Source organism: Vipera ursinii (assembly GCF_947247035.1).
Source record: "Vipera ursinii genome assembly, chromosome: 1".
Classification (NCBI taxonomy): domain Eukaryota; kingdom Metazoa; phylum Chordata; class Lepidosauria; order Squamata; family Viperidae; genus Vipera; species Vipera ursinii.
Genome location: NC_139512.1, coordinates 117,873,934 through 117,898,659, shown reverse-complemented (window position 1 = coordinate 117,898,659; position 24,726 = coordinate 117,873,934). Strand labels below are relative to the sequence as shown.

Sequence of the window (24,726 nt, the reverse complement as noted above, 5' to 3'; positions counted from 1 at the left end):
ACAATTGGTTTCTTCTGTTAGTCTCAAGAATGTACTTGGGCAAACTGCAGTTATCTCATGAAGACGAGATAACCTAGCAGATTTTCAACTGTATTATTGAGCCTTTATCTTAACATTTATGTTTTTTTTTGTGTGGAATAAGACTTACTGTATTAAGTTCACTTCCTTTTCTGGACTGATTTGGAAAGCAATGTGTATCATCCCTGAAATCTTGGCAGGTGTTAGGATCTAGGTATATTAAATCAAGATCATTTCCAACTTTGAAAGCTGCTAGGCATATTTGGTTATTAATAGGTAAGCAGTTGTGATTTGATCTCAAATCACGATAACTTGATGTGGTAGAACTCAAATCTGAAAACAGCAAGGAAGAGGTTCTGTTTGAATACCTGGGCTAAATGATGGCTTATTATTTTAAATCAATTGATTTTCAATGGCTGTTTTAAAATCTTTGAGAGATTGTCTTTTGAGTTTAGCTTATTTGCAATATATTCTTGGCAATATGTCCTGAAAACTTTATCAGCCTGCAAGATACGTGTTATTTTAGCTTCATTAAGAGAGGCTGCAGTCAAATGAATATCAAGAATTCATTTTTATAAGGTAGTAAAAAATGAAAGAAAAAAAATATTGGATCTGTGGAAGGAGAAATTAGAATATCCAGTTTTGGAAAATCAATGGGTCCATGTATTAAAAATGGTAAATACACTTCTTACTACAGTATTTAAAGATGAAACTAATTAATCATTACATATTATGACAGGTCTATTGGACCTGTCTAGGAATGTTTAATAAAGTTAAATTCTTTAACTCACATGACTTTATCTTGTTCTATTGTAGCTTTGGGGGGTTTCACATTAATACATACATTAATGTAATCTTGGGAAGAAATAGTTACGAATCTCAGTGTGATTTTGAACTATATTTGTAAAATATTGCATTAGTCATTTTATGAGGATCTTTGGGTCTATGAAGCTGGAGGTACAACAAAGGGGATACTAGTACATAAATGGAAAGAAAGTCTTTGTAATTTTAAAGAATGGATCCAGGATATCAGTTTGCTATTTGTTTTTGAAGAGCATTTATGCTTTAAAAATGAAAAAAATGACACATTTTGTTGCTAAATGGTAATTAGATTTAATGATAGACTCAACAATTTAAATTAACGCCTTATATTTATACCGATCATGCGGATCTTTTACCTTTGTTATTGGGGTTTTTTAAAAAAATGTAATTGTTATGATTAGTTCCTTTAAACACTAATAGATTCACCCCTTTTCTATTTTCTTTAATTTGTTCATTTAAAACAGTCTTTTCCTGAAAGCAAATAATTATATACCATCATCCCTTTGCCACACTGAATCAGAGCAACTTTCTATTTTTTTATGGATATAGGAAAATCACATTGTTGTTATTTTACTAAATTAGATTCTGTGAATCTGTTTTATGTATACATGTGCAATAAATTTACCCCCTTAGAATCAAGGTGCCAAATACCTCAAAGCCTGGAGCAATGGTAAACACAATGCATTTCAAATTAGGTTTCATTCACCCAAGATCTTAGAGTTCTTCCTCTTTTTTCCCCCTCATTGCCAAGCGTAGACTGTAGATTGCAACATCCACAGCAAAAATAGATGGAAATGTGTAGCATACAAGTAGCCCTTGTTAAGTGACCAGAACTGGGACCAGCAAATTGGTCGTTAAGCAAAGCAGTCACTAAGTAAAACGTCACAATTTTACAAGTTTACTTCAGTTTTCCTTTGCTTTACAGGTTCTGCAAAGATTCCCACACAATTACTTTTTCATCACCACTTTCTGTCCAAGGCAGTTGCTAAATGAGAGCTACCATGTTTCCAAATTATCAAGGGTTCACCTTCTGACACTATGCCAAAATTAGTGGGGGTGGGTGGGAGCTGAGTGATGGGAAGAAGGGTACTTAGTGAAATCCATTTGCTCTGCCCTTTGAAATACACCAAGCTTACTATAGCTAAATTGTGTCTGCGCACGCACACCCCCCCCCCAATATGTGTAACTCATAGCTTTATGTACATCCCAAAACATATGTAGGATGGGACTACCCATCTCTTATTTTAATTCAAGCAGGGTTATAGGTGAAGGCTTCAGAAAGAGGAAGCTCCTAAATTAGGAAACCCACCCATTTATTTATTTTGCTAGAAATTTAGGATTGCCTTCAACTCAGGCTATGTCGAAGCTTCTGAATTCATCCATTAACCAGAGCAGGGCAGTGAGAAAATGCTGCATGATGTTGTCCCAGAGTTCCATGTCTTCTCTGCCCTGAGTGAGAATCATGCCTCCAAGTAAAAAGACGACTTGCACTTTGAGGCTTCTGGTTCTAGCTTTCTCTCCCTTCTACCCCTGGGATGCTCAAGGACATGGAAAGTCTTTCCCCGTGTGTCGGGCGGCTTCCTTTTCTGCTCTTTTTTATGACCTTGCATCTCCGAGGCCCTCTTCTGCTCCTCTGGGGATGATGGGGGCGGGTCTACCTTGATTTTGGGGATGTGGAAAGTATGTGAGTGAATTTCCTTCTCTGCCTTATTGTTCTGTGCATCCTCCAGTTGCTGAATGTCGAAGATGGCCCTTGCACCAGAAAGGCGCTGCTTTGAGCTGTACTGGAATTTAGGCTGAGTTTTGCACAGTTTTCCCAGTTGGATTCTACATTCACGTTCCAGGTCACTCTCTGAGATGGGCACATCATGGACCTACCAAAGGTGAAGAAAGCAACAAGGACAAGTTTAGGTGTGAGGCCCAAGGAGGAAAATAGGAATTTAGAATTACCGGTACTTGCATTACAGTAAATGGACTTCTAAGAAAGGAGGGGTGAAACCTGTCGATCTGAGACCATATGGGACCATAAATTCCTCCTTTTATGGCTCTTATGGCTTCAATAAATGGCATTCCTAAATTTGGGCTGCAAACTCCCTGAGAAAAAAAATTCTCATTTGGAGGAGCAAAATAATTAAAAACGGGTACACAAGGTTTCATTTAAATTTAACACACTAGGAATAACAAGAAGCAGCCCAGCAATACAATAAAATCAAAACCCCTGCCTTGGAATGGGACCTAGGCCCTTGAGTGAAGTTACTTCTTTGCTTACTATCACCCAAGGGCAGCTCTCAGCTCTTGAATTTCCCCATCTCTGCAACAGAGATGTGGAAAGGGCATTGGTGAATGTCGCAGGCTTATAGCCAGTCTCTGTGTATGATAGATTGGGACTGCTGGATAGATTTCTGGGTGCCTAGCAGCCAGTCAGTAAAGGCTCCTATGGGTAAAATGAGGTTTACAACCGCCTGATTACTTTAAAAAAAATGCCCCTGGAATAGCTGATTTCAAGCAAGGCGCTTTTCAGCAACAACCACCACCATGAAAAGACCAAAGTAAAGGAGAGAAGCCAAATTCTATGTGTTGGATACTTACAAAGCCCTATATAACATGACACAGAATTAAATCACAAAACTGATTCTACTCATTAGAGCCATGCTTCTTACTATCCCTTGAGAGCCACTACCCTACCATATACATAGGAAATATGTGGGACTTGGATCAGGTGGCTGGCCTTTTCTGCGGTGGCCCCTGACTTCTGAAATATACTTTTTCTGGACATGTATGTGTAGTATCTCTCTCCTTGCATTCTGCAAAAAAGCAGAATCTTTTTTTTTATTCTATCATGTTTTGGTCCTGTTTGACATGGCATTTATCTTGGTATGTAGATACTGTATTTTATTGCACTGTATTGTATTGGTTCTGTTTCTATCTAATTGTAAACTGCCCAAGTCTTATAAGTGTGATAGTCAATAAATATTGCAAACAAAGAAAAGCCATGCATATGTATTAAGTCTCCATGACCTTCCGTTGAGCAGTCCATCTGCGTCTGAAAGAAAAGGGTCACTCTTTTGAAGACAGCGAAGTTCATATTCTGGACAGAAAGGATCATAGTTTGAAAGAGGGCTCAGAGAGGCCATCTATGTTTAAACTGAAGCGCCCTCCCTCAACCATGGGGAAGGGGTATTTATTTTTATTTTATTTTATTATTTAAACTTGTATACCGCCCTATTCCCGTAGGACTCAGGGCGGTTTACAGGGAAAAATTAAAAATACAGACATACAAAGTTAAAATCGATTAAAACTAAAATTAAATTAAGTCCCTGAATTTAAACTAAAACCCCATTAATAAATAATTAAAACCCCTCAGTCTGGGCCAGACAGCTCAAAAAGCCAAGTTTTCAAATCCCTTCGAAATAGGTATGACACCACCTATCTCCTGTTTACTACGCAGTCCTTTCAGCAGTCCCAAGCAAGTTCCACACCCATTTACTCTCTGATTTGGGTGATTCTAAAGATACAGATAAACCCTCAAGTGGCCTCAATGACTCTCAGAGAGCTAAGGGCAGACCTTCAAAAGCTAACGATCAGATGACTGCAAAGAATATAATCTTTTCATTCCCCTCCAGTCAGTTAGAACTGAGGAAGCTTCTTGGATGAGAAGTGAGACATTTTCAAAGGAAGAAACAACAACCAAGAAAGTCCAGTTGCTTTGGGGAAAAAGCACCTTTGGAACATACATTCTTTTCTGTCCTTTTTAACATCCCACTCTTTACACAGAGACACAGTGTATGCCTTCCTTGTGTACCGTTAAACACCAGAGGCAAATTCTTGAGAGTTCCTACACTTTCACAAAAACTCCCAATTATCACTGTAATCATCTTCCGCAGGTCTCACGTGCCTGCACACCAAAAAAATAGTCGGTTGTGGCTAGAAAGAAACACAAAAGGGAGCTGGCTTCACCAGAAAGGAAGTTTTTGTAGTTTCTACCTCAGCCATGAAGCTGTCTTCTTGCAGAAACTGAGGTGGGATGTTGCGCAGCTTCTCCAGTGTCTCCACCAATCCTGAACAGCCACGCAGTTTTCCAGAGGAGCCCAGGGCTAAGCGGACTAACAGCAGACCAACACGAAACAACACCTTGACCCCTGCGGGAGAAAGCCAGGACAGGATTCAGAGCAGCTGAGCTCATGACAAGCACTCTTATACACTCTTCCCCAATCATCTAGCCAGGCCTATTTGGACAAGCAGCAACATCTTTCAGGTTTCATGTTGGCTGGAAGTGCTGGGATTCAAACTGGATGTTCTTCCATTGAACAATAGTGATTCTTATGGTTTCTGGATAATCTGAGAACTCCAGGAAAGCAGAATTAGTGTTTCAAATTTCTTCCCCATAATGCTGGTGAATGAATTTACTGAAGTCGTTCTTTGATACCAAGCTATCCTGCTTACTCAGAGTAGTGCAGCTAAGGTAGAATTATAATTCCCAAAATTCCCACTCTTTGCCCATGTTCACAGAGAATTCTGGGAGTTACAGTCTCAGAACTTATAGAAGGCTGGGGATGACTGACCCTCTAAAATAAGACTGAGTAATTTGATGATAAAAAAAAATCTTTTCCAGGATCTCAAGTACGTCCTTCAACTATAGCTCCTGAAAATCAGCATTATGTTTCCTATTATTTGAAGTGGAAACACATAAAAATGTAGTACAAACCCTAAAATAACATAAAAACGAGAAAACCTCCAAAAAGTCCCTGCATAACATTGGACTTTTGGCGACTTCTTGGACTTGTCCATAAGCTTTTCTTGGCAATTATATGGCATAGCTAACAATATGCTAGTACCTTTTTCCTGAATGTTTTTTCAACTCCCCATTTAATCTATTTTACAGCCCTCGACTTCCCTAGTAAGTCCTTCACCTAAATAATTATCAGACATGATCTTGCTTAATGATTTTGGAATATCTCCATTCCAAAACGTAGGGGGGAAAAAACCAGAATGTCCTGTTCTCTGTGAAAACACAAGAGCAAAACTGCCTACTGGGCAACATCTCTACTTTGCTCTTACAAAAGATCTTAAGTGTGAGTCCATCATAATATTGTCCATCTTGGTTCCAAATCATGACCATCCCTGCATCCCTGTCCTTCTCCATCCAATATCCCATTTCTTCTTAAATTTACTTCAAAAAGATTTTAATCTTTTCCTTTATCCCTAGAAGATACCTCTCTTTCTAAAAGGAAGGTTGTTACGACTCTCCTGCCGTCGTTTTCCATTTTAGCCTCCTGCATCTGTAGGGTTAAACTCTAGCAATTCATTCTTCCAGTCACCTCAGTTGCTGCGTTTGCAAAGTTCTGCAATGTGATTCTGCTTCTTCTCTCAGTCCGGACTTACAAATCCCAAATGCTCATTGCCTTCACTCACTCACCCTCACTCAGGAAGGCGTCCCAGACTCTCAACACTGTGGGGAAGGGCAGCGTGCGGGCAAAGAGGCACAGGAACCACTCAGGCATGTACATCAAAGGCCCCACCCCATGCTTCTGCAAGTGCTTAAAGGCCTTGGGACACACACGATGGAGGAGAGCTGTAAAAACTTCACTGTCTAGCACCAGCGCCTCCTGCGGGAAAAAGATGCAGCTACATCATTTAATCAAATAGTCTCCTCTTCTGTTATTCTTACCTTCCTACTCTCACCCGTCCTCGACTTATAACTATTTGTTTACAATTGTTAAAAAATATGACAGTGTGAATGCAAGCTGGGTATTAAAACACTGAATTACTTTTTCTTTATTCTTCTATAAATGATAGAATAGTATGTAGCTGCATGTAGCTTTCTGGATGGACATGGAGATTTTAATTAGACTCTTCTTGCCTCTGTAAACTTATGTTGCAACATAAACCATGTCATAGGGAGAACACATCATTTGTAGCAGACCGGTGATATCTTATGATCTGACTTGAGTACTGCATTTTCATTTGTCATTTCCTTTTGGCAACTGTGATATTAGTGGCCATTCAACTATTTTCCATTTCAATATCTAAAATTGAAGGTTTTATTTAAAATAAATTTTATTTCCTTTATGACTTGTGAAAATGGTCTATTTACCAAGCAATGGCTGAACCTTCAAGTCACGTGCCTCCATGCTATAGTCAGGAAGTGGCATTATGAAAATTATTTCACTTTTTGCACTGTAATCTTTCTATCATCAGAAAGAGAACAAGGCTGAGAAAGCCCAATTAAGGTTACAGGAAGTGTTGAGAGAAAAATAATTTGTGAAATGGCCCCTGAAAGATACTGTAGTAGTAGGAACTACTAAGCCATTATCCCAGAACAGAATAAACAGAGTGTGAAGGCCAGGGTATGAAGACACAAAGCACTTCCAGGAGGGGAATTCTGAGACTTCCATCCTTCCATCCTGCAGCTTCATCCATCTACAGTAGGGGTCTCAAAATGTGGCAGCTTTGAGACTTGTGGACTTCAATTGTCAGGGTTCCTCAGCCAGCTATGCTGGCTGGGGAACTCTGAAATTTAAAGTCCACAAGTCTTAAAGTTGCCAGGCTTGGAGACCCCTGCATTACAGTCTTGCTTGCCATCCTCATCTGGCACAATTCTTGAGCTTTAGGATTTAATTTCATGGGTGAATGTTCCTTTATGTGAATCAAACATGAAGTTGTACCACCTGAACTTTTGCCTTTAATCTAGCTATTTAAAAATAATAAATAAAATAATAAATAAAAATGCAGTCCTATTTCTCCCCCCCCACACACACACACACTTAGTCCCCAGGCACTCTCTTTCACTTTGTGGAACAAGATGTGAGCAGCTGATCAGCAGGCTTCTTGAGATGCCAGATCTGGAAAGAGCTGCTCTTTCAAAGTGCCATACTTCCAAAAGTCTTCTAATTACATGCCTGTTTTGCTTAATTAAAACCAGAGAGAGATTGAAAGAGGGATATGTTAGGGGTTCCATTCTTCTCCCCAATCAGTGGTAATTAATATCATCTCCAGCTGGAGAACATTCTGCCTAGGATGTTGCTTTCAACAAAGGAACCTAACAAATCATTTTTACTAGCAACTGTCATCCAGGAACCTTCATAAGAAGCTAAATGGATTCTTCTCAACAAGGGTTGAAGGGCCAGATTGTTAAAAGCTGATCAGCATTTGATGAACCAGCACAAGCCAGCAGGTAGAAAATGTTAAATCTTCACTCCTGCCCATCATTGTTTTCCTGGCTGCTGCTATGGGTACCAGAGTCTGAGCCCATGACTTCATTTTCAAAACCCTGCAGATATTTTGATTAAAAGGACAGCACCATTTGGCAACAAGCTGGAATAGAGGCTGTGGAAGAAGGATAAGCATTAGCAGTGGGGACAGAAAAAAAATTATCTCAATATAGTTTCTGCTATTAAAAATTGGTGGATAGAACTTTAACTCAACCCTAAAGAGAAGCCTTAAGAACTGGTGTCCCAATCCAGTTTGTTGGATTTCCCTTCTTCCTTAAATGTCTCACCATTTGGGGGCTGTAGTAACCAGGCAGATAGTGGTCGCAGATCTGTACCAGGCACCAGAAAGCTTGCTGGAAAAAAATAAATAGGCAGCCATCAGGGAAGACAAACAGTAGCAGCTGATAGAGACAATCTAGTATGGAATAACTCTGATGTAGGAAAGATAAAAGGGGTGAAAAATCTGATCCTGCCCATCTTGCCTGGAATTCTAGAGAGGGTTTGGAAAATCAGAGGGATGCCACCTGGTCCCTCTCAGGGATCTTCAAAGGGTACATTAAAAAAAAAAAGTCAAGTTGCAGTCAGGAGGTCACGATGGTGCAGTCAAATTTCTGGCAATTTTTATTTGTGGCAATGTATATAAAAACAGACTGATCTACAACTGCGCCATCTGGACTAGCTGCATCTTGACTCAAATGCTACGGGGACTTTTTTTTACCCCAACTGCACGCACCACTGTCGTTTGTCTTTTAACTTGTAGTTAAAGTAGAAGCAATCTGGTTTCTCAGGAGCTTTGGGAACTGGGTTCAACCCCATCAATTTTCTATTTGGGAAGTATTTTAATGTTATATGGTCTTACACCCTACCCAGATATTTTTCAGATTCGACTAGCTCATATATTTTGTTTGGTCAGTCAGTCAATCAATCCAGCAGCCACAGTGATAAGTGTAAGGGTGAATGGCTTTGCCTGAGACTCACCTCTGGTGGCATGTGCATGAGAAGCAGGGCACCCACTGGTCCTTGAGCTTGACAATAACCTTCTTGGGGTCGATAGACAGTGTAGGCTTTCAGCAGCTGCAACAGCCCCTGCTGTCTATAAGGGAATAGAGATCACAGAAGGCTTGAGGAAGCCACGGTCACATCCTTGCCTTGGGTTCACCAGATCCCATCCAATTCAGTAAGAGCAATCCAGCTCAGCTTTGTTCTGCTTTTAAGTAGAACTCTATGCTGTGCCTTTGCCAGTGGGATTCAACCTGTTGCTCAGTCTCGGAATATGTAAATGGCCTTTCCCTTCCCCAACACTCTTCCATGGGGCAAATCATCAGTCTACATGGCAGGACTGTCCACTTTCCATAGATTCATGGGCTTCCCGTATAAACTAGGTTCCAACCAACTGGCTGGGATTATTCAAGTAGTATCCCAGTACATCTGGAAAATTCCAACTTGGGGTTAGCCAAGTCAAAGTTGGAAATGGAATCAGCCATGCAAATTATAAAGAATCATAGTCTGTAATCATGCAGCACACTCAGTGTGGTTACTGAGTTAATTCATTTTCTAGGATCACACAACACGTTGAACTATTAACCACACAAAGACTGAGTTTGGATAACCCATTAAGCCTTACATACCCACAACTCAGAGTTAGGATCAGCAGTCTTTATCCATGCTGCATAGTTTTTCAGAAGATGTGGTAAAGGGTTGTGGGGACACAGTTAGGGAAAGGTCCACCTCAGTCATCAAAACAACCATCCCACTGAAAGCACCCCTGGCAGATTATTATCTAGCCTCTAGATGAAAATATTCAGTGAAGGAAGTCTTGCTTCTTGTATCAATCCACAATTCCTTCCCTTCCTTAGACAGAGGTAGGTACACTTTACAAGGCAGTGACCATATATAATTTTTGGAGCATGCAGAGTGTACTATTATAATAAGATGAGCATGGGAGAATTTGACTTTTCACCAAATAAGTGCCATAATATTTTATTTATTTATTTATTTATTTTAATCCCATTTATATCCCGCCCTTCTCCGAAGACTCAGGGCAGCTTACAATCTAAAGCACAAACCAATGTGCTTAGCAATAGCCTTCATTCTATGTATATGCCTGCTTATTAGGGCTTTCAGCCCCCCTGTTCTGCTACAGGCAGTTGTATTGCAGATTTAATTCCTTGTTGCTAGCCCCCAAGCGGCATAATACCATATTCTGCATGGGAAATTGCTCCCCATCATCTCTTTAGCCTTCCACTGAATCTTCCCAATTCTGGCTTCCTTTGGGGTTTTTTTTTCCTGGTCAGGTGGGTATTTTTCCAAGCAAACAATAACCCATGGCTACCTCACTGCTTTTATTTTCTACAAATGCTATTGGGATCTAGAGAGGCTAGCCGTTTGTGCTGCAGCATGCTAACGTCCTTTTAATCTTTTCAAAATTGAAGTTAAATTGGAGCGAAGTAGGGAGCTTTGTAATTCTCAAAAAAAACCAACAACCATATTCACGGACCTGATGCTACTATACAACATATAGAACAACACATAAGCATGTTACAATTTAGATTTGGAATTGCTTTGATTTTTGTTTATCAATGAAACATTAGACATAAAAAAATTTAAAAGAGACAGTATATGAAGCATTTATATATTTTAGTTAAATACGATTTATTTTCCATAAAACAAATACGATGGACTGAAAAGTTCTTCAGACAACTATTCTGTATATTTCAGCCTGTATTATTTCAGAATAAATAATAATTTATTCAAAAACTTCCACTCTGCATACTGTATCTCACTCACCCAGGACCCTCAGGAGACAGGAACATCTCATGGAAAGGGAATTGGCGGTGAATGTCCTTTGTGATAGTCTCCACCCACTGAGGATCACCAGGTACCTCAAGCAATTCCTGCAACAGCAACCAGGGCTCTATCAGTGGTGGCCCCATATTTGTATAACTCTTTCCCAACAATACCCTCTTCTTTATACGTTGTTAAAGAAAAGCACCACAGATAAACACAATAAAGCGATTCATAATACAGTGCCAGATGATGTGCTCCTCAGGTGCTCAACATCTACTAAGCGACAGCTGAAGATTTTTCAGTACTAGTGTTTATAATGTCATCTTCCAGACATCTAGTTGCTGATGTTGACATGTGGCAGGGTGGGGTGGGGTGGGGAGGACCAAAAGCTCAAAGACAGAATTGCTGTACTTTGCAACATGGAATGTAAAAAGCATGAAAACTGAAAAATGAAAGTAAAAATGGACTGCACATTGTCATCTTCTGCATCAGCTAACTGAAGTGGATTGGAATTAAACACTTTTAACCGAAAAATCATATCGTTTACTACAAGATATAAAAAACAAGGAAGGAATGATGTTGCTGTTATAGTCAGGAAGGATACAGCAGAGGTACTACTTGGGTACAATGTAATCAAAGCAATGGACAACTCTTTAAAATAACAATTATCCAAGTTTATCCCTTGAACCTTAACATATGATGAAGAAGTTGATGGTTTTTATGGTCAGTTTCAATATGAAACTGAAAATCATGTCAACAAGATATGGTTGTAGACTGGAATGCCACAACTGAAAATAGTAAGGAGGAAAATGAAGTTGAACTGTATGATCTAAGAAACAGAAATGAAGCAAGAGAATGATTTATTATTTATTTATTTATTTATTTTAATTCCATTTATATCCCGCCCTTCTCCGAAGACTCAGGGCGGCTTACAAGCTTAGCAGTAGCCTTCATTCTATGTATATGCCTGCTTATTAGGGCTTTCACACACCCACACCCAAGCGGCATTATTACAAAGTCAGCTTAATTGCCCCCAACAATCTGGGTCCTCATTTTACCTACCTCGGAAGGATGGAAGGCTGAGTCAACCTTGAGCCTGGTGGGATGCGAACCTGCACTAATTGCAGGCAGCTGGTGTTACTTAAGGAGGCATTAGCCGGCTGCTCCACCAAGACTCTATTAGTTTCCATCCATCCAATGACTCCTTTATTGCAAACACAGTCTTCAGAAATGATGCATATATGTGTATGTGTATTTGTGTGTGTGTATATGTATGTATGTATGTATGTGTATGTATATGTATACACAGAGAGGGAGGGGAGAGAGAGAGAGAGAGACATTACCAGATGGAGCACACAGAAATAAAATTGGTACAATTTTATTGGTACAAGGAAGTGCACGAGCTCAGTTACAAGGCAAAAGCAAATATGTGGCTGGGAGCATAGTGGAAAAAATAGGAAAAAATATAAAAAAGAGCAGACCAATAATAACGGGTACAATGACCAGCTTTAGAAATGATATTGAAGTAGTGGATAACTTCTGCCTGTTATGATCAGTTATTGAACAAAAAGGAACCAGAAATCAAGAAATACTACCTCTTGGTAGAGTACAAATGAATATTCAGATGTGATATATCTATGGCCATAAAGATCAGAAACTATGCAGACAGGAGTTTTCCATGTGGTTCTCTATGGAAGTGAAAATTGATTTTTGAAGAAGCAAGACAGTATTTTTGAATTCTTGAGAATGTCATGGACAACCAAGTTGATTTGCCAGTTAATTGATATAGATAGCACAGATGGAAACGATAAGTGCAATAGCAGAAGAGGCAATTGTCCTATTGGCTGATGTAATAATAGAACATTTCTAATCCAAATACTTTTAACACACATGGAATATCTTCTGCCTCAAAGGCTAGAATAAGTTCTATAAGATGCAGGCTTACCTGGTACTTTCCAGGGCTCCTCTCCATTTTGGTCTGTCCTCCACACAACAGAGGCCAACAGCGTGCACGTAAAGAGGAAGGGATTCCTTTTCGGCACAGCAGCTTTACCTGAGTCGTTATAAACCATATAAACTACGGTAAGTGCCTAATGATCCTGTATGAACCCACTCCTATAAAGAATCTCAATACCCCTTGTCTCTATAGCTAGCCAAGGTTTGGGCCACAGACAGCAAGAAGGATTCAGCTTTTTCTCCATTTTTATAAAACATCTACCTAAATCTATGGTAATTGCCAGGGAATTTTAAACAGTGATTGGCCGTCATCAGCATACAAATAAACTCTATTTCTTCTTTATCTGTTTCAGCTGGGGCAACATTACAAAGACTAAATTGATGTGTGGAACCAATAATGGATTGGATGGGAGTTAAGAAGCTGAAGCTCAGGACTTACAAGATGGGAGTATCACTGCCATGCATATCACCAATTTAGCCTTTTCTGGTTGGCTTCATACTACAGCATGGAGGAGTAACATATGGATGGTCCTCTGGATGTTACTAAACTGTTCCCTGCTGTAGCCAGAATGGCCAGTGATTAAACATGCAATCAAAAATATTTGGAAAACAATATATCTATTGGTGTAAAAAAATTAGTGGCAGTCTGCTGTTTGAATCTGCATTTTGTTTTCCTAGTAAATGTCCAAGACATTGTGGCTTCCAGAAGTGAACGTGACATTTTTATTATCCATATTCTTACCTACATCTCTCCCCCCCTTCCTCTCTCTCTCCCACTCCCTCCCTCCCTCCCTCTCTCTCTCTCTCACACACACACAAACACATCTGTCTGTCTATCATCTATCTATCATTGCTTGCCTTCTAAACAGTTTTATTGCCCTAAATAGTTTTTTTCCAACTGTTTCCCAAGAGAATAAATAAAATACTAAGCCATGTTGGTCACACAAAAAGTTCCAGGAATCATATGAGGGCCAGTGCTTTTTTTGTAAAAGAAAAAGGTGCCGGAACTCACACATGTCATACAACCCGCCTTGCCTACCCTACAAGGTTCCATCCCAAAAAAGGTGCCGGAACTCCGTTCTGAGCGTTCTGTGAGGAAAAAAGCCCTGAGAGGGCAATAGCTTTAGTAGGTTAATCTCGAAAGTATTTTCTAAACTTGGGTAGCCTTGATAAAGATTTGGATCCTTGTATAGATTTTAGGATGACAATATTAAACAGTATAAAGGCAGCCCACAAAATTAAGACAAAATTCAAAAGAATTAAAAGCAAATGCCAAGTTTCACAATCCAATTAATGGTAATATATGAAGGATTCAAAAGCCTCATAATGTTAAAAGGTCTTTTGTGCCAAAAAGGATTATTCATCTTTCATTGGAATTTGCTCATAGGCTAAGCTTGCCTTTATCTTGGAGTAGTTCATGCTCACCTGAGATAAGGTGGATGCAGGAAGAAGACTTCTCAGTTTTAGTATCTACGTACTTGTTAGAATGGTCTTCCTAACTTTCTGTCCTTTTGGTTTCATGCAAAGATCTTTTCATTTTTTTTCTGGGCTTTTAACATCAGGTCTTTTAATTTAATATCAGTTTATACTGCACTGTATTTGCAAAGATCAATTGAATTAGAAGCTGTAATATTAATATTTCAAGGAAACGGCAAACGTTGGTTACAAAAACTTGGCATCTTGGAACACTTTCCGTTTATATTGCTCTATTTGGACTGTTTCTGTCTGGGGTTGGTACCGTGCAAAAGAGAGATAAAGGGAAAGCTTCTGATAAGTTTCAGTTGTTATGCCATGTCACAATATAATATATTTGGTCTAGACTTTGTTCTATGAAGTTAACCATTTGCTATTTATTCAATAAATCATGGTTAAACAAACTGCCATTTGATATAATATGTCAAATGCACGTTACTTTTTGAACGTCACATGAGATCATAATACCCTGTAAAGTACCCTGTAAACCGCCCTGAGTCCTTCGGGAAAGGGCGGTATATAAATTCAATAAAAATAAATAAAAATAAATAAATAGCATCTCTAATGTGCTGAAATCACTATTTAAAGAAAATGCTAGATACCTTCTTACCTTTCTATAGCGCCGGGCCATGGTTTTCTCCCAGTGAGCTGTCATTTCCAGCCATTTGGTTTCACGGTGTCGGATGAGCTCAACGGGGCGATGATCTTCACTGCATATGGAGGAGAAAAAAAGCAAAAAAGCTCAAGGAATGTCGGCTGGTGGCCCCCAGGGGGAGGGCATTCTCAGTGGGTGCGCCGGCCCTCTGGAACAGTTTACCAACCGAAATCCGGATGGCCCCCGACCTCCGTACCTTCCGTCGCGACTTAAAAACTTTCCTGTTCCAGCAGTCCGGCCTGGCATGATAGCGTTAATTGGGGTCCCAGTTTGTTTTCACTATTGTTTTTATTACTTTTTATTGTTCATCTGTATACCTTCCTTCCTCTGTACACCGCCCCGAGTCCCTCGGGAGAAGGGCGGTTTATAAAAACTAATAAATAAATAAATAAATAAATAAATAAATAAATAAATAAATAAAAACGTAGGGCATATCTCTAAATTTCCTGTAAGGCCATAATGTTCCCCACTGTACTTTCCCACGGTGAAAAAAAAAACCCTTGCAAGACATTATTACTCTTCATGAGGGCTCCTATTAAATCTATTCCTATAGAGCCTGTTTTTGAACTCTGGGCATTGAAGTCCAGAGTTCCCCACCTCTGCTATAAAGGATATAGTGGTTGGCTGAAGAGAAAATATGGTTTGAAGTATTAGTCCAATACCTGCTCGAAGTGTAAGCTACAGAAGGGTTCATTTTGCCTGTTGATTGTCCTCTGAAAATGCATCCCTTTTCCCCTTGACAAAAATCTGGTTTGAAACTGGTTATTTATTCCTCAGGTTTAAAAAATGTGCTTCTTCTGTGGACAGGTGTTTTGCGTAAACTTGCATCCAGAATAGTTCTGTGATTACCACCACATAGGCACACACACACAAACACACCAGTTTAAAGCATAAACAGGTTAATGTGGAGACATGGCATTTGAGTAATTTCCATTCCTCCCCCAGTTTACTCCAGCAGATCAAATAGCCTAACTTCAGAGCAGAGAAGCTGATAGGAGAACTGATCCATTAACTATCATGATTCTCCACTGCATGTTCTGCCCAGCCCCCTTTCCTCTCTCTTTCTGAAGTGTGCTTTCCAGGATGAATTAGGTCAGTGCTGCCCAGAGAAATCCCTGTCAGAGATATGCAGGTCCTCCTGATATAATCAGTCAGTTTATTTAAACATTCTACAGACCATAACAAAGTACAATATTATTTTAAAATCCAATGCTGTATCTCTCTTTGCTACAGCCCCTCAAACTCTGAGTCATATTAGCATGGAGTTAAATTATTAAATTGGGTCAAATTATTTTAGATTAATGGAACAATATGTGATAAAGGAGGCTGAAATTTACACTATGTTATGATTTTAAAGAAAATTATTATAAAAATGATATATCATCAGTGCATGATGTTAGAAATTATCTAGAATGTATAATTTTAATTTAATTTTAATTTTAATCCCATTTATATCCCGCCCTTCTCCGAAGACTCAGGGCAGCTTACAATTTAAAGCACAAATCAATGTGCTTAGCAATAGCCTTCATTCTATGTATATGCCTGCTTATTAGGGCTTTCGGCCCCATCTCAGGCGGCATTATTACAAAGTCAGCTTATTGCCCCCAACAATCTGGGTCCTCATTTTACCTACCTTGGAAGGATGGAAGGCTGAGTCAACCTTGAGCCTGGTGGGATGCGAACCTGCACTAATTGCAGGCAGCTGGTGTTACTTAAGGAGGCATTAGCCCACTGCTCCACCAAGGCTCTATAAGGGATTTCCAGTGGATATTGGAAAAGTGCATAACATGAAAGCTTATTTTATCATGCTTAGTGGATGTGCAAAAAAGCTAAAAAAAATGTTCACATACATACAATGATACAGAGGATTTTACAAAATTAATATTCAGTTGATGTTTTTTCTTAAACATGAGAAAAAAACATGTTTGGAAAAGCAATGCAATCGACATGGATATTTGAAATAGAAAACCAAGCAAACCTGAACAAATGGAAAATATTGTAGAAACAGAGAATATTGTAATGGAACAAATTAAGAAGGTGAAGAATTGGAGTGTACCAGGAAAAGATGAATTTCATTGATTTTGGCTCAAACCTATGTCCATTTTACATCCTTATCTTGAAAATCATTTCAATCAAATGTTGCGAGAAGGGTTAATAGAAGACTAGCTTACTACTGGCTTACTACAGGTTTTTGATCACAAAAACAAAACAAAACAAATTCCCAACAGTAAAACTACAAACACAGATCTCAAATTCATTGTGCTCCGTAGAACAAAAATTCTAGAGGTACAAAATACGAACTTTTGATGGACAAAACAATGCTATGAAACTGAAAAAAAAATTGAATAACACAACATATGACTAAAAGTTACATCGAAACAAACATTTAGTTACATTTGAATAAATCTGAGGAATAACGTTTGTATGCTAATGGTAAATATCTTGAAGATATTTAAGAAATTATATTCAGGTAGGACACAAATGTTGACTGTATTTAAATAAATTGTGTCAGGATCAGGTACTGTAAATACTGATTTCAGCTAAAATTACATGTTAATTTCATAAAAAGAGATGTCAGCTTCCCTTTTTTTTCTACGGAGAAGGAGCAGTTGATTTAAAAAGAGAAGAAATGTCCTTGTTGGAACCTTCTTCAGGCCAAGGGGAATGGTTTCTGGAGAGGGAGGATCTGGAGCCACCCGCTTGTTGCCACATTATTTTGGTAGGAAGTTGCACGCAGATTCTCTATGGAGCAGCAGAGAAAGCCCTGAGGCAATTACAATGGAAAAGAGAGAAAGAGGCAGAGATTTATCCAGTAAGAACCATCCAATAGAGTGGGTGTGATCTTCAGGCTGCCTTTTAAAGAGCCAAGTTCAAGCATCTTTAATATGAAGCACATATGCATACAAAATGCTCTGCAACCGGAAAGGGTGAGGAAGCTGTTCTCTGAGTCAGAGGGTTGTACGCCTTTTCTGCTGTGACCTCACTTCTGAGACGAGTTCCTATGATGCACAAAGCCCCAAGCCATTTTACTTCTCTGTAGCTTAGCACAGATTATTAACCCAGACACTGAGGGGTGAAATGAAATTATCCTGAGTTCTTGGGAAAAATAGTACAGTAGATCATAAATACAGTATGGGAATTCTGTCTATTTAGTCTTCCCTGTTATAAATATAATAAAAGTATACCTGTCTTTGGCTTCTCTTGCCTTCATAGGATTGATTTAGACTCAGTGTTGATCAAGCCATCGTATTTGGTTTAGTGCTGACAGATATTGGAATACTAGAACATCTGCATACTAAAGGTCAGGGAAGAACTGAGTCACTAGAGGATCCACTGCTTGGGTCTTGGGTAGACCGAACAGTACACATCTTTTGCTCAGAAACAGTATTACATTAAAAACAACCTCTCTTTCCCTCCAGAAATGAAATGTAGCACGACTCCCTTCCTCAACATCTTGGGTGTTCAGATAACAGGAAAGAACCCAGTTGATGGTTGCATTTTAAATGACTTTTGATCTTGCTAACAGAATTAAAACAAGTGTGAGGGATATCTGGGGTGGGGTCAACAGTATCAAAGTGGTGAACAGAACTGCATGATTAAAGCCCCCCCCCTTTTTACATGCACATTAAAATATTAAAAATACATACTGTCTGGTTTGGTACGGCAACCAAACAAGATAGATACAGAGTCCAATGGATAGTTAAGACTGCAGAAAGAACTAGAAGGCAACTAGCCTGCCTTCTATAGAAGATCTGTGCATTTCACAGGTCAGAAGGAGGGCTAAGAAAATATCTACAGACCCCTCACATCCTGGACATAAACTGTTTCAATGCCTCCCCTTGGGATGCTGCCATAGGACATTACATGCCAAAACATCTAGACACAGAGATCACTCTGCTGAACATCTAATTCTCATAGTCCCATCTAATGTCTATGTATATTTACTCATGTAGCATGGCTGTAGTATTATTATCCTTCTTATTAACTTCTTAACTACCACCTCTTACTGGTATTATTATTATTACTATGATTATTATTCTGTTGCTTTGCGTGTACACTGTGAGACAAATTCCTTGTGTGTCTATTCACACTTGGCCAAATATTCTATTCTATTCTATTCTATTCTATTCTGTTCTGTTCTGTTCTGTTCTGTTCCGTTCCGTTCCGTTCTATTCCATTCCATTCCATTAAAAGGGGGTAGGGCTTTGGTCATTTTAATCCTATTTATCTCCCTTCCCATTTACGCCAATGAAGGTATTACAAGAAATTAATCATGCCTGTAATGAGTTTTTTCGCCTTGGTATGTTTTGCACCAACTTGAAGCCGGAATCTTTTTTATAACTGGAAATCATGCCTCTTTTCTCTCATACGCGCATCCCTTAATCTTTTTCAGCCTGTAAGACTAAGGGAAACAGTGGTGACATATCACATCTCTGGAGGGCAGGAGGCTTCAAAAATAGTGGGGGGTTTTAAGGACAGTAAAACAGGAGCATCAGGAATTTAAAAACCTCAATTTACTGCTTATGGTCATCATGATTCACAGCTTATCTTCACCTCAAGGACAGAAAACCCTGCTCTCATAATCTCAATAAGACGATCTTGGGAAAATTCCAGTGGCTGCCAAAAAGGGTGTGTGTGTGAGAGAGAGATGTTTAAGTGGCTCTTCTCACATTAAAGACAATCTTGCTGTATATGTCACTGTTAAGAGTGCCCACATTAATTCCTGCTTGCTGTGGGTTATGGCTTGTATAGTTCCATCTTCCTTATCTCAAACCATGGGCACATACACAAATTTTCTTCTTCAGGAGCTCTGAAAATAATAGATTTGCAATTAGGAAAGAGAGAAGCTTAGAGTTTTCTATAAGGTTGCCTGCATTTCATCAGACACCGGTTTCACAATTCTTCGCAGGAAATCTTGAAAGTTGAAATGGAACTTCTAGTGTGGCTAAAAAGAATTAATGGAAATGTATTAAGTTCAGCCTTCCAAAGTCATGTAGACCAAAGAGTCAAGAAAGCACACTCAATAGCCACCGTAACCACAACGTGGTTGCACCAGTTGTCATAGATACGGTGAGAGGATGTGGCTGAGCTACATTGCTAAAACAGGAAATGTTAGTTAATAGGTAGGCAAAGGCATTTTCCACTCAGGCCTTCTTCCACATTACAAATAATCTTGATATGAACATCATCGTTAAGAGTGCTTTTTATAACTCCTGCTTGCTGGCCTCTCATGAGTCTACTGATTGGCTGGCCACACAGACACTTATGTCGGAGTAGAAAGGCTTGCCTTCCTCACCAAGGAAGACAATATATTAGGACTATACCGATTGTATAGCAATGATGACAAGCCTTTTGGGATTGGTGTATCAAAAATTGAGAGAATGCCTAATTCGACTCTGCTCACAGGTCACTCACACATACACCACACAAAAGAGAAATAATTCTCTATCTCCCCCACATCCAGGCAATCCTGAAAACCGTGCAAAAGAACACCCCATTCTTGCATGTGTTTCAGAGACCCTGTAGGCTATACAAGAACATGGTCCTGTCACACAACTTCCAGAGGGTCTGTAGACCATGCGAGACCATACCTCATTCTCCTGCTGCCTCCACACAAGGCATGAGAAAATCATATGAGAATGGGACATCTTTCAAAAATAGTTATCGGGTGTTGGTGAATGCAGTACCTCACGACATGTCACCAATTCACACGTGTGGCATAGATTCCTCATTACTGGTGTATAGACTGTTATCTTGACGCATAATAGCACTTAAACAGACTATAATTCCAATCAGCATGGATGACAATTACAATTTTATTTTGATTCAGCAAATCAAATAGGAAAGTAGTGGATCATTTATATATACAATTATTATCCAGATAGAGTACTCTAGCTGCCTTATATTACAAGGATGACATATAGAATATTTGTAGAAGTGCAAGAGGTATACAGGATTTTCACAGGATTCTTTCTATCCGCTTGGCCAATTCTAATCTGTAATCAACAACGAAAGGATGCAAAAAAAAAAAAAAGACATTTACTATCCCTACATATTTGATCTACTCCAATTACAAAAAGCTACAAATATACCGGTAGACCAATTATACAACGATGGTACTCTTTGGTGACTTAAAATTATCAGTCAACAGGAAAAGAAAAATATGAGTCCTTTAAGTATATTTTAAAGGGATTTTTATCACACTAATGAGAAATCATATACATTTAATGTTTTTGAGAATGTAGGAGCAACAGTACGACTACCTAACATGGGCAATGGGTCACTCATTTTTATGATTCCTGAGGAGAATTTGACCCTTTCCTAAATGATAGCAAGCCAATTTTAGAGTTTTACTGCAATTCTATTTCAAGATGACAAGAAACCTTACCACCAGTTTTTAGTCAATTGTGATAAAAAAAATTCCAAGTTCTACAGGAAGGGCAATTGGGTACATGCAGTTCTTGAATCTCAGTGTATCCATCCTTGATATGCTGCCACTGAGGCATTCTATGGCTGAACCAAAGCACTACAAAATTTAGCTCAAGCTGCTATGAAAAGGACAACTAGGCCTGGTTCAGAAGTTTACAGTGGGTTGTCCCAGAAGTGCTTTTCAAAAGGCAACTTGACTTTCTTGGTCTTTTTTCCTTGAAAATGTTTCACTTCTCATCTTGGGACCGTCGCAAGAAGGTTCCACAGCCAACTGCACTTTGATTCAGGTGACCCTGAGTCTACAGATAAACCCCCAAGTCACCTCAATGACTCTCAGAGAGCTAACAACCGACCTTCAGAGTGCTAACAACCAGATGACTGCTAAGGAATATAAATCCTTCCATTCTCCACCATTCAGGCAGAATCGAACAAGCTTCTTGGATGAGAAGGAAAATGTTTTCAAGGGGAAAGAAAGCACATCTGGGATAACCATGACCCAGATGACAAAGAACCTCCACAAACATTTATAGCTGGTGTATTCCATTCCACAACTGAACCTGAAGGGTTAATTGTTGAATAGAACATTGCTGATTCCAAATATACCAAGGGTTAATTAATTCCATACTGTAACCTTAAGTATTCCTGAAGTTGTAACAATTTTAGATTCACCAGAAATACAAGAATGAAGCAAATTATATATTGTAATATACTTTGAAATAAAATTGTTTAAAGTGATGCAGGTTCAAAAGATAAAATATAACTGTAATTTAGCCCCTGAAATATGATGCAGCACAAAGACATGGTAATTCAAACTCAACTCCTATTTATTTCCCATGCAGTTTTCTTGACATTGGTATAGAAGTTTACTATTGTCTTATTCTGGGATAGTTCTATGACTTCTCTGTCTACCCTACTATCCTGGTATTTACCTGTTGTCTCCCAAGCCTGCCTAGATATTGATAAGTAACATGATTGGTAAATATCAGTGTTCCTGTGAAAATAAAATGAATTCTAAAACACAGCATACAACCAATTCCACTTGTATCTGCACAGGTGATCTAGGTGGGGCATAGGGTTAATCATTGAAATGTTAAGTCCTTTAATCTTACGGCAATAATAGAATGCCTGCAGATACGGTATATACTGTAGATGCACTAGATGGGCAAACTTAGCTTTTTGTTTCTATCACAGGAGCATCAAAGTTCTTGGATAAAATGATTGGCAAAATGTGAGAAACAAAAAGTTAACAATTATTATCCTACAAAATGAGTTGATAACTAGGTCAGGATTACTGTATTGCCAGTTTTCCTTGAGAGGAAAATTATTTCCTATCATCTTCATCCAGCAAGTTGCATCTGAGTTGCAAACAGGTCTCATGTGCTCCATTGATATGAATGCAGGTGAACATCTGGATCTCTCTGACTTAACTAAGTGCATCTTTTGGTGTGTGTGAATTCAGTTCATAAAGCCTCAAGTCTTTTTACATCAGCCTGCTCCTACCTGATACCCTCCAAATGCATGAGGATTAGAATCCAAGAGCACCCATCCAGTATGACCATAAAGCTAGCGCAAAAGGGAATAGATCCAGATCCCCAAACTTGAAACTGGGATTGTAACCCCTTTGCCCTCTTGTCAAAATAATGTCAGTTCTCAGCCCTCCAAATAACCACAATTTTGTGACACTTTTCTGTTCTAGCCAGCTTTTCCTAATTGAAGACTTGAATTTAAATCTAAAATATCTGGCTTCTTCTTGGGGAAAGTTACCCTAACCTAAGCTATAGACCTTTTCATTTGATATTTATTACTATCTCCTTTAATGGTAGCTAAGTTAAATACAAAAAAAATAGCAAAGTAATTTTAAGCAATTATTTTATTGGGGGCAGACTCCTAAGATACCATTACCAGAAAATTATAAAGAGAATCTGATGCCATGATAGGATTTTGTGAAAGAAATCTAGAGATAGTCATTCAGAAGAATGAGCAGGGGGCACTAATTCAACACAGCTTGCTTACTCCAAAAGAGAAGTTTGGAGAAAAAAGCCCTCTTCCCTGGAAGGCATTAGTCCAAAATTACCTAACAACAGGGTAGAATAAGGTTGTGTACTTATTTATATACCTCCCTTCTGCCTTTAATACTTGCCACATCTGAAGTAAGTAATGCATCTTGGAAAATTACCTAAAACCAAGACATATGTATTGCCTTTCTTATTTCTAATGATTAGAAAGAATATTTTTGTTAGTATCTACAGATGCTGCCAACCTAGCAGTTCGAAAGCACGTAAAAATGCAAGTAGAAAAAATAGGGACCACTCCGGTGGGAAGGTAACAGCGCTCCATGCGCCTTTGGCGTCTAGTCATGCCGGCCACATGACCACGGAGACGTCCTCGGACAAGCGCTGGCTCTTCAGCTTTGAAACGGAGATGAGCACCAGCCCCTAGAGTCGGAAACGACTAGCACGCATGTGCAGGGGAACCTTTACCTTTACCTACAGATGCAGCCAGTCAGGTGAGAACAAAACAATCTGATACCTATGAAAATAATTTCTGCAAAGTGAAGCACCCAGAAGTAGGAAGAACACAGAAAGAAGTAGCAGAGAATATGAAATTTTTCTACTAGCTTGAAAACAGATTTCATCCACTTGTCTACAGCAGAGCTCAATGCCATTTTTCCTTCGAGTGTTATTCCTCTGTCCAGTAAAGGTCCGTCCCCTCATTCCTCACCCTTCTAGCGACCTGTGGAGCAGAAGCTGCCTCTTACCCATTCTGGAGGCTACTGCCCCCAATAAAGCCAAAGCGATCCGTCTTGCGATAGGGAGCCATGCCATTCAGCTCAGAGTCGGAGCCCAGAGAGCTGGCATCATCACGTAAGGAGAAATCAAAGGCATCTGGTAGTTCCGCCATAGCTTGGCTTACATTATCAGCCAACAGAGAAAGGTCTGACATTCTTCCCTACCATTCAGATCCTTTCAATCAACTGAAACCATCAATTTTGTGATTTATCTCATGTTGACTGCAGGCCCTTGGCTCAGGAACTTCTGAAGAGAAAATTGTCTCTATGAACGTACCCTTACTGTTATGACAAGAGTTCCTCACAGGTTCTGCAAGCTATTTCCTCCCTAAACCATTTCCTGATGTAATACATAGCTCTGTGAAATGAGTAAGGCAAAGGGGGTGGGGAACTAAATGTTCACAGTAACCCTTGCAACCGATTCTACGTGGGACAAATATGTCAATTAAAAAACAAAATCCACAAACACTGGCTGGCAGTCAAACACCACATTCCCAAATCCTTAATCTCTACCCACACCAACACCAAACAACACCAGTTCAATTGGAGCAACACAAAAAATCATCGGCCATGCTACCAGCCGCCAC

At 39.2% G+C, this 24,726-nt stretch overlaps 1 protein-coding gene across 3 annotated transcripts; it reads right to left on the bottom strand.

The window, feature by feature from the left end:
• Positions 1–1,106: 1,106 nt before the first annotated feature.
• TBC1D10C (TBC1 domain family member 10C) lies at positions 1,107–24,395 on the bottom strand. 3 transcript variants are annotated; one of them, XM_083350798.1, is made up of 9 exons: positions 24,110–24,395; positions 14,878–14,977; positions 12,784–12,891; positions 10,839–10,945; positions 9,030–9,144; positions 8,339–8,404; positions 6,257–6,446; positions 4,825–4,979; positions 1,107–2,714 (listed from the first exon to the last, which is right to left on the bottom strand). In XM_083350798.1, the coding sequence occupies exons 1-9, from the start codon at positions 24,292–24,294 to the stop codon at positions 2,301–2,303; spliced, it is 1,440 nt and encodes a 479-aa protein (XP_083206924.1). In that variant the 5' UTR covers positions 24,295–24,395; the 3' UTR covers positions 1,107–2,300. The 3 variants fall into 3 exon arrangements, with proteins under 3 accessions (XP_083206924.1, XP_083206925.1, XP_083206926.1); XM_083350799.1 differs by having other exon boundaries at positions 6,257–6,443; XM_083350800.1 differs by lacking the exon at positions 24,110–24,395 and adding an exon at positions 15,585–16,165.
• Between the last annotated feature and the right edge of the window lie 331 nt (positions 24,396–24,726).